Genomic DNA, 10,842 nt, shown 5'->3' on the forward strand with positions numbered 1-10,842 from the left:
TTGTAAATAAATACGAACACCAAAAACCTTCAAGCACAGGCCAAGAACCCTCCCGTCTGGGAGGGTCTCTGCTTGCAGGGACCTTTTAGAACTTGGCTGGAGAGCAAGAAGATGCCTGTCGCGTAAAACAGCCAAGGCCATGAACACTACTTCCCAAATCACAGGTATTCTTCAGCAGCACTTATTAATTGAGAAAACATATTCCCAAGTGAAGAAGGCACTCATGACATTTCCGTACTTAAAGGGCAACTAAAGGCTATTCAGTGCTAAGTTAGAGACACAAAGAATGCCATTTACTGAAAGTGGAAAGGCTTTCCCAAAGTAGCCCTTGATTAAGATGAGATAGTTGAAATTATTTTCCCTCAGTTTGGATCCACGTAATACTTTTTAGAAGAAACACATACAAAGTCAGCACTCACAGGATAAGAATCATTCTGTTATTGAAGAGCTTAAAACAAAAGAAACTATAAACATGGAAGTCTACAAATCAAGACATAAAACAGCTAACAAGTGCAGCCAACAGAAACTGCCAACAGCCACAAGTATCATGAATTACTGAAAAACGTCATGTCGTATCTGCCTCTTCCATTTACAATTCACATTTTCATTAGAAACAGAAAAAACACCCCTAGAGGAGGTTAAGACTAGCTAGATCACCTATAAACTAAAACTTTTGCATTTGAAACACAGACTTTTTTCCTTTTCAACTGAAAAGTGAAGAACTGTTTAACAAAACATTCGAATTATAATCTTTCTGTAACTTAAATCTGAATTGCTGATGTTACTAGCATGGCATCTTCATATGCAACTGCTGATTTAATCCTGCTGGTAAATACTATATTGACCTTACAAATACTTTCTTGAGCATTAGAAGGGTGTTATTTTGGATTTTTTAGTCCAGTGATAGATTTTAATGTGTTTTAAAGGATAATAGTTTTTTACTTAAAGGAAAATGGCTCCTCAAAAATAAGCTGAGATTTTGATTTTATACGCTGTCCGGCCTCTTACAGACTCTACCTTGAATCACAGACAGACATTATAGAAAACAGACAGACAGCAGTGTCACAGGTATGTTTTAAAATCTGTTCTACACTCAAGAGATTTAACAGTGCGAATCAAAAAGGAACAACACACTAAACTCTTCTCTCCCTCTCAAAACGTCGCTTTCAAGACCTGTGGACAATTTAGACACAAAGAATTTAAAAGAATACTTTTATGTCTTTGTATTACCAGTATATCAGAGAGAGAATGGTTTTACAGTAGCATATATAATCATTTTTGCAACGAGTTTCTCCACATCTTGACTTCAGCACTTCACAGCTCCCCTTAATTGGCTATTGCAGAACCTTCTGAAGACTTGCTTGTTTTTTCTGGCTACGTTAAATTTTCTCTCATTCTCCCCATACTATCACCTCTCTCCCCCTCTCCTTCAAGTAAAAAAGCTTTATTTTGTCCCTCTCCCAACTATCTTAAAGTAATTGTCGATTGGAAAGGTAAAAAGATACTTGCTTTATTTACAATCCCCCCACTAAGTTTTAACTGCATTATCTCGAAGAATTAGCCTAAAGATAATGTTTTAAAGAATATTTGCAGCTAAGTACTGTCCAATTTCACCTCTATTTTTTTTTTCCCTTAATAAACTGGAGTTCTCATTACTTCTGACTTATCAGCTTACGATCTGCAGGACAGAAAGACAAAAAGAACAGAAAAAAGCTGAAACACCAGGATTACTGACATTCACCTCCTAAATTTGCTGTTGGTTCTCTCTCGCAGAGTTCCAGTTTGCTGCCTGTCCATTGGTATTGGGAGGGAAGGGGGAGTTCCTCTTGGTTTAGCAAGTTGAACAGTCTCCACAAGGATGGACATGCACCAGGACCACCACAAATGAATATACAAGACAACTATACAGGTGGAAGGGTACAATCTCCTTTTCGTAGCATTGAGCCATTCATTGGTTCAGCTGTCATATGAAACCTTATATTAACATACTTAAGCCTCAGAAAACCTTTTAAGTGCCTAAAGTCCAGAAGATGCATAAAAAAACCCTGCAAATGTGATGCAGAGGTAATCTATTAAGTGAACAACAACATTAAAAAAATTGTAAGCTCCGTTCACCGTATCTCAGAGGAAAACAAATAAATTACATCCTCATGAAGTTCATGCGAGTAAGCTGTTAGGTATGAACAAAAGGCCCTTCTAGACCTACCTTTGAGTTGTACTGACACCCACCTTGCAAGAAGCACTAAGTTACAATTACTTTGTCACTCTTTGGGATAAGGTAAAGCTAAGGTTTGGGGAGGGGGGGGGAACCAAAACAACAACAACCAACCACAAACACTGTAGGAAAAAAAGTATATTCATTGTAAATATTTGCATGCTTATTCTTCAGATGAAACCCTGAGACAACTACAGTACAAGCATATTAGGCATACAGACAAGTACACAATACAATTAAAAAAAAATCAGATCTCAAAAAAAATAGGGCCAGAAATAATATTTGAGATATCTCCTAGAACTAAGTCACACCATCTTTTTTTTTTCCCAACAATTAAATGTAACTATAGTCGATTTTCCATATTAATGGTAAAATGAACAAGTCAGAAGCACACTCCCTTTGCACATGGGCTTACTTTTAAAAAGACTTGCTGGGCATTATTTCAGTTTATTATTGACTCCATCTTAAGCAAATGCCTTACTTAAAAAACATTTACCCAATGGTCATTGTATCTGCTTATAAGCAGTAATAATAAAACTTATCATCACTGCACTTAAAACTCTGGAGAGATGCTTGTGTTTCCATTTATCTAAAATATTAAAGAGTTCATTTTCCACAAATCAATATATTTAAAACAGAGGGTATCCAGAAGGTGACTGCTACTTTTCGTGATGGTAAGACATCTAATGCTGCCCCCACTACTGACCAAAAAGGCCCTCTTAGTGAGTTGATTCCCCTCGCCAATTCATCTCAAAAATACTGCCCCAAAAATATTAGAACATTTTCTGCTGGCTCTGTGAAATGAATCAGCTCAGGGAAAGGCCGCACCAGTGCCCGACAGGAGATGGGGAAGAGCTGCACAGCTGGGAGCGAGATTTCCCTTTTCACTGGCAGCAAACTGTTAGATCAGCCTGATCCGCTTGTAAAAACGCACTCAAAAATCTAACCAAAATCCCCTTTCCCCACCTTCTGTTGCAAAGAGCTTCAAGAGCAGGTTCCAGAGGCCCTTAGGAAAAGTTCCTTATTACTTCTTATGGAAAATACACACAGAACAATTTCCTGAGGCATTACTCAAGCAAAACAATGCTATCTGCTGTGATAAGAAAACAGGGATGAGGGTTAGAGATTTTTATGTAAATAGCATTCTGGATCTCAAACAGTATTATGGAGCAGTCTCTGAATGTAAGCGAGAAGCAAACAGAGATTGGGGTGGGGGGGAAGCCATGGTACTTATTCGCTCACTAACCCCTCCAGTCTTCTCTAACTGAAACTCAGAACACAGGTACAGAAACTGACTTTTATTCCAGATAGATGCTGGGCCTCCTGGTCATCCTCTGCTGTACAAGGCTGATCAGAGATGCAACATGGAGCTGAATATGCCCTGCAGAGTTGCTGGTATTACAGGGACACAGTGCTCACAGGCAGTTTATGCGTATCCAGCCCCTGCGGTTAGCCCCCTGAGGCAATTACAGCTCTGTTACTCATTTCTTTACCACCAAAGCACACGTTTCTGTCGGCTTATTTCTGCTCCCCTAGCAGAGGCACTTGAAGAGAAGCAGGTTTAATGTTTGCAAAAGGAGACGTTTTCCATACGCAGAAATAACACGGACATTGTGAGCAACGAGAATGCTCACATCACTGATAAGTAGTTATTGCAGATTTGACTTACACAGTTGGCCATTAAGACTGTTCCACAGGAGCTACCCTGCGTTGCAACACAACCAAAGCGCACAGCTGCAACAGAAGGGCACATTTCACACACCACAGGTACAGCTGCCATTTGCCAGTTTGCACAGAGCAACCATGGCGTTCCACTTCTTTAACACTACAAACAGCAAAAGGGAGAATATTAAATAGTTTGTAAGATGTGTCTGTACACGTACGCATTTGCATGTGTTTTTTGGTACATGAAAATACTTTCTGTGGATCTTCCAAGCTTATCTTTCTGTGTTTGATTTGGATTGTGGCTTTTTTGAGACAGAAATTTTTAAAACTGAGAACATATCAACTCTTAAATGCTACAGCAAATTTAGAAGAACTGCCTGTTCTTTTACTAACATCTATTAAGTGTTGTGATGCATACAATCATATGCAAATACTTCAGTGAGTGAGATACGGGTTTTTTTCTAGAGTTCTAATAATCTTATAAATCTAAAAAGACAGTTATGAAAGATTTCTAAAATACACTTGAAACCATTCTGACAGAAGCTACATATTTTAAAAGATGTGTCACAGAGCGTATATTGCTATGGTCTTGTTTTCGGCTATAAAACAAAGTATATACTAATTGAGTTAACATTTTGAAAGGCGATACTGATAAATGTTTTAATCCTAAAAAAAAAAAAATCTCATCACTTGAATTCCACACAAAATATTCAGGTCACATATATGCAAAGCCAACTAAGTGGTATTATCATAATAATACTTTTATGCTTTGGATGCCAGGAATAGGGTTTTTGTTTGGTTGTTTTGTTTAAGACCTTCTAAAATACTTTTATACTTTAAAATAGTTGTCAGACTCAGTATTTCATCTAAATTCTCATTAATACAAAAATATTCCTAAACAGCAGAAATAAGGAACAGAAAGGAAAAAGGAAAAAAAAAAAAACCAAAACCACCACCCACTTTCAAACTCAAATGTACCTACAGGACAAACCACCTTAGCTTTAAAAACCTATCAAGTTCCTGAACAGCTTCATTATATTAAATTTGGTTGTGCATTAACACCACATCTGCTGACATTAGCCAAGTAAATATTTACAACTTTTTTTCAAGTCATTCTATTGTTTTATTACCTGTGTTGTCGGCACCTGCCTTCTGCAGCATACTCAACTGGTAAACACAGTAGTTCTTTTGCTCTATTCCAGCAGAGCAGTTCATTCCATTACCAAGATACAAAAATAGAAATAAGCAGATAATTTAAAGAGGATTCAGCTACTATCTGCTATTGTAAAAGCATGATCCCAGAAAAGACTGTAAGTCTGCATTTCGCAAATGATGACATCACACTATTAAGTGATATTAGTCAGGCACTGCTGATTTCCACAAAATCACTCCTAATAATCACCATTTGGCAAATATTTAATAAGCAAGAAAGGAGAATTCATCTTCAACAGCAGGACCAGTGTATTCTATGTTTATTATCCTCATTTGCTCAAACTATCGACAAAACATTGAACAAGGTTAGATGAAGGCATCTGTTTTGTCTACAAACTTCAGCCCATAGCATTTTCTTTTAACCTGGCACAAAGACAATTCTATTTATTCTGAAATTATAATATTTGAAATAAAATATTATTTAAAAGTGAGAGCTATAAAGAAACCATAACACAGCATAAAAGCAGAATTGATGAGATATGCCTATGGAGAAATTTAAGCTGTGCACATTACAGTGATATCCAACTATAAACTTCAGGACTCTACAGCATTCAAAGTTAAATGAGGACATGAACCTGGCTAAAAGAGCATCACTCTTTCAGACACCAAGAGCTTCTGATCAGAGTTTTCAAGCATATAGGCAATAACAGTCTTAACAGACCTTATCCCGTAAGAAGTCTTCAACAGTCCATATCATTACAACATTTAACTTGTTCTAATTTGTTATACACGGGAACAACTTGTTTAACACAACAGAAACATCTCTGCTTTCCCCAGCTGCCAACGTTACTCAACCTGACACATTAAAAAAAAGTGGTTTATATTACAATCAGAAAGGCTAAGAAAAGTCTTTCCAAGGAAACCCCTTTCTCCCACCACCATCACAAACTTAATTCCATAGTTAAGGCTGTAAGTTCACCACGCAGTAAGACAGATGTCACCATCTCCCATCTTTGCAGTTAGACACATAAGGGAAAAAATTTCAAGGCCACACTAATTCCCGAAAATAGCCACCACGTAGCAAAGAGTAAAAACTGTATCTGATAGCCATCAGAATCCAAGACCATAAAGGCTCAAGACCTTACTATTTTAGCTGAAGGCAAAAAGAAAAAAAAAGTAAAACTGGATTTTCCATTGCCACCCAGCTGAACTGTCTGAAAAAGGAACATTAACTCATTCTACTTCTTTTTATTAGTGCAATACACTGTAATATTCAGATACTAACAGGTGGTTTAAAAAAAAAAAAAATCTTCATACAAGCAAGCTTACCCATGTTCTTAAGTTAAAAATTCTCTATACAATGTCTGTATTTTTACTTGACTTCTTTAATTTACATATTATGTTTATTAAAAAATCTGCAATCTTCAAAACACTAAAAAAGGAAAGCATAAACATTTTTGAAATTAAAAAAACTCTTAAAAGGAAAGCCTTCGAAAACTTTGGGGATTTGAAAAACAGGGAGAGAAAAGATGACACAAAACTTGAACCCTGCACTGCAGTCAAAGCTCCGTGCAGCACACATCTGTCTAGACAACTCTTAGTGCCTAATCACAGCTACATTACAATTTAAAAACTTACATGGGGATACTTATCCCAAAAAGGGGAAAAAGTCACGCAGGCATGCAAAGACAAGGAGCATATTAGAAATCCTCTAAAATTGCTTTCAAATAGGTCACTAACACATGATCGTGTGTCAATGATAAAATAGTTCTAAAACTAAAGACACCATTACCATAGCGACTCTGATAAAAAGGCCTTTTATAATCAAATTTGTCAATTTAGCAAAATAATCATGATCTAAAGAAAAAGCTTAGTAATCAGTTTTTACCAGGTTGATGACATGGATACATACTGTAATCAGGATGTAAAACATGTGTCTCCTCATCTTCATCTATTGTCTGTCCTAATGAAAACAGTCTGACACGTCTCATCTTCAGTAGCCTTGGGGAGCTTTCACGGCCAGCACTCCCAACATCCGGAACTACATCTCCAGAAACGACAGCGGGAACAATTTTTTTCAGGAATTCCATTTTTACATGCCCTCTGCGTTCTCAGTATTTACTAAATTCAGCAGTTTAGCTACACATTACAGAGTGTGGCTCCCACACCAACTTCCTTGAGCACAGAGGTAGACTTCTCCTAGTGATGTCACGTTGAACCTGGGTGGTGCCAACACTAGCACGTCAGCTGCCAGCTGCTCCAAGGCAGATTTTAAAGACGTCTAACTGTACGGATCGATAAGAAAACCAAACAACAACAAGCCTATATATTAACCAACGCACGCTAAACTCTGCACTTGTAGAAGACACCATATTTAGCACTGCAACAATTTTAAGCACTAATAAAATGCACGGTGTATTTTCAAATTCCTATCTGACAGTTTAAGAGCTCTTAACTTTCATTAAGTGCACCGAGAGTGTTCATCTGCATTCGAAAGATAACACTTATCATTCAGAAAGTCTATGCACCAGCTTTATAAACAAAGTGTCTAACAGCACCACAATTTAAACCATTTGCATTCTCACATGGTTTTCACTACTAGCTACGAAGATACTAACATTTATTAAGTTCCGTTTTGCAGAGACTCTGATGCTATATTTACCACTTAAAATACTCAAACCACCTTCCAGAAAACGCCAAGTACAGAAATAACCTGTCTCATTTTGTCCAAACATCCACTTTATCCCTAGGGCTACTTCTCCACACATGCCTGGTTTAGCTGAGTTTTTTGTTTTTATTTGGGGGAAGTTAAATGTTGTTCTACATTTAGCTTAAAGAAGCCATTATGAAAGATGCCTTGCATTTGGAGCAGAAAGCTCAAGGGGAAAAAAAGAGACATTAGCATAGAAGAGTGTTCCTTAATGCTTTCTACAGTTGGGAATATGTATCATTGTATGATTGAAAGTATTATTTTATTTACTAGAGTTGGAGTGGAGATCCACAGACACACTACTAGGTAATACTCCCATCTCATTTGCCACCAAAGATTGTACACATCACTCAGAGGAAATCCACTAATACTCACTCTGAATGTCTGAGCAGCAGCCTGCATGCTTCTATTATTTTTATGAAAGCAGCTCAGTGTCCAAGACATTTCTGAATGCATTCAACAGTTATCCAACCTAAGTGTGAAGTATACCACACTACTATAACTTCCTTAAAAGAAGGTATTTAATCTAAAATTCACTACTGTGTCTAGCTCTTAAAAAAAAATAATAAAATTAAAAAAAAAAAAATCTTTGAAAGGTACACAGCGTAACCTGTTTCAGGTCTCAGAGTTCCAGTAGTTCAGTGCTCACAAGGGGCTGCTCAACTGGATTAAGCTGTCAGTCCTTCACTGACCAACTCTAGTGTCATACTTCCTAAGTGTTAAATCTAGTTAAGAATGCCACAACTTGAAAAATTTGGTACAAGTTCATTAAAGTTGCCACCTAAGACATTTTTCAAGTTCTATATAGACTGAAAACATGTGATATCTTTTGTATTCAAATCTGCATTAAAATCCCCAAGTATTCAAGTTAGTCTGTATGCCCCTTATAAATGAATACAAAATTCTACACAAATTTTTCCCTGTAAATGAATATAAAATTCTGACCTTATCATAAAAGACACATTGTGAGAATATTATTTCCTGCAGTGGAAGATTTGGGAGATCAAGCAAAAAATTGTCCCTATAATGATTTCATTCACAGTATTTTTTTCCACCAATACAAAAAAAGTTACACAGACTATATTTTCAGAAAAGCGTTTTATGTGTTTTCAGAACAAATAATAAGATACCACAAAGATAATTTGCCATTATAAAAGATCATGAGTCATTAGAAACTCAAGCAATCATTTATTCATAATAGCATTATTTTCTACAGAATTTCTTTTTTTGCCCTTGAAATCTTGCCACCAACCTACTTTGCAGTTTCTAGCATTTGGGAACAAAACAGAAATTCAGACACTTCCGTGAGACTGAGAATGCTTCCAACCATCCACCTGCCAAACTGCAGTTTGCAAAGAAGGGGGTAATCAGATATTTCGAGTTGTACCTAACTTAAACACCCTCTGAAAGGTTCAAACTAGATACCAAAGCTCTCTTAATCACGCTATGGAGGTTTTATTATGCATGTGGACACAGGGTGGAGACAACAGACGAAGTGCAAGTACCTAGCGCACCACTTCAGTTAAATGCATAAGGTGTGACTTTCTACACAACATGCAGCATATGTGAAATGGCCATGAATAAAAAAAATTAAGGGTTGAAACTATACTTCAATGAGAAAACAGAACAGCCTTTCAAATAATAGGATTTACAAACAAAACACAAACAAGGAATATAAACTATCCACCATATACATGATCATATTTCAAGATCAAACTTGATAAACTAATAAAACTTATATAACACAGATGTATCCAAAAGCTTTTGATTGATTTTTCCTTCAGGATGGCTTTTGTTTGACTCTTAAGAAAAGGACACCAAGGAGTTCTCTACAGAAGACAGTTGGGGATATATACATATATTTTTATATATTGATATATTTTTATTTATTTGTATGTATATGGATGGAAGTTAACTCTAGGACTTCATTACATTCTATGAAAGCAGCATCTTATAACTACTGAAGCTAAGACACAAGGCTTCCGTTTCTGCCTATGTCATTTCACATACACTCCTCTCTCACACTTGCTCTTACCATCTTCCTTAAACAGTACAACGTACAACTGTGGTTTTTATACAATCTGAGCAAGCTTTACAGATAATCTGTCAAGGGAAAACATATGAGAAGTCTTACAATCGTTATACTCAAATTCATCTTTAAACAAAAGAAACCAAAACAGGCTACAAAAAGCCTTATTTGATACATTTTAACACTTTCTTATTCTGAAACCTCTAAATAAAAAAAAGAATGGCAGACTCTAGCTGATATAGAATTATTATTCGTATTACAGTAACTCCTTTGATATCTTTCTGTGTGTATTCCACTTCTGTTACACTCAAAGGACGACTCTGGTTTTGCACTGAAGTGCCTGCTGAGGTCATTCAGGCTTCCCCTGCCACAGCTCCACAGCTAGTGATATAAACAGCAAGAAGATAAGCTGTTGAGCTCCCCACCCCTCAGTAACAGGCATCCACATCAGCAGGACTTCACATCAGAAGGGAACATGAACAGATGATGAAACATGCAGAAGTACCGCACTGGGAGACCCAGTGAGTGATCAGAAGGTAACAGCACTTCTCAGAGCACTGTCCCTTTGGATTAGACCTTTCAGGACACAAACAGCAAAGCTGTTTGGCGGGGGTGCGCAGGAAGAGCAGCTACACTGGAATTCTGTTGGAGCAGATGAACCTGCTGATGCAGGAACACCCTAACAATGAGAAATGCTGAAAAACCAGAACACAGTCAATGAAAGAAAGATCCATGTGAGAGAAAACTACTTACAAGTCCCTTGGGTTCACATGTCTAGAGAATTCTTAGAATTAGCAATAAGGATAGTAAAAGACAACTATGAAACAGACAACATACTGGGAAGTGTAATTTTAGAAGAGAGCCTAGATGCCCTATAGCCTACCCTAAACATGCATTATTTGATGGGTCTCTTCATGAACAAGCATGCATTACAAACCTTCAGTTTTGTAACACAGAATGTTTCTAAAACTATCCCACCATGCCAGAGCAAACCCATCCCAGTCCTACGTGCTGTCACAGAGAGGACGCAGGATTTCCTGGATATCTAACATGTAAGCTGGCAAGACAGGT

General features: G+C 37.1%; 1 protein-coding gene across 4 annotated transcripts in view; it reads right to left on the bottom strand.

The window, feature by feature from the left end:
• The window catches only part of FRYL (FRY like transcription coactivator), a 153,992-nt gene extending 146,716 nt beyond the window's left edge, over positions 1 to 7,276 (bottom strand). For all 4 annotated transcript variants that reach the window (XM_050895530.1, XM_050895529.1, XM_050895528.1 and 1 more), the window contains exon 1: positions 6,945 to 7,276. In XM_050895530.1, coding sequence (XP_050751487.1) covers positions 6,945 to 7,122 — 178 coding nt within the window. In that variant the 5' untranslated portion in view covers positions 7,123 to 7,276. The remainder of the gene's footprint in view (positions 1 to 6,944) is intronic.
• Positions 7,277 to 10,842: the final 3,566 nt, after the last annotated feature.

This window comes from Gymnogyps californianus, chromosome 4 (assembly GCF_018139145.2).
Source record: "Gymnogyps californianus isolate 813 chromosome 4, ASM1813914v2, whole genome shotgun sequence".
NCBI classification, from domain to species: domain Eukaryota; kingdom Metazoa; phylum Chordata; class Aves; order Accipitriformes; family Cathartidae; genus Gymnogyps; species Gymnogyps californianus.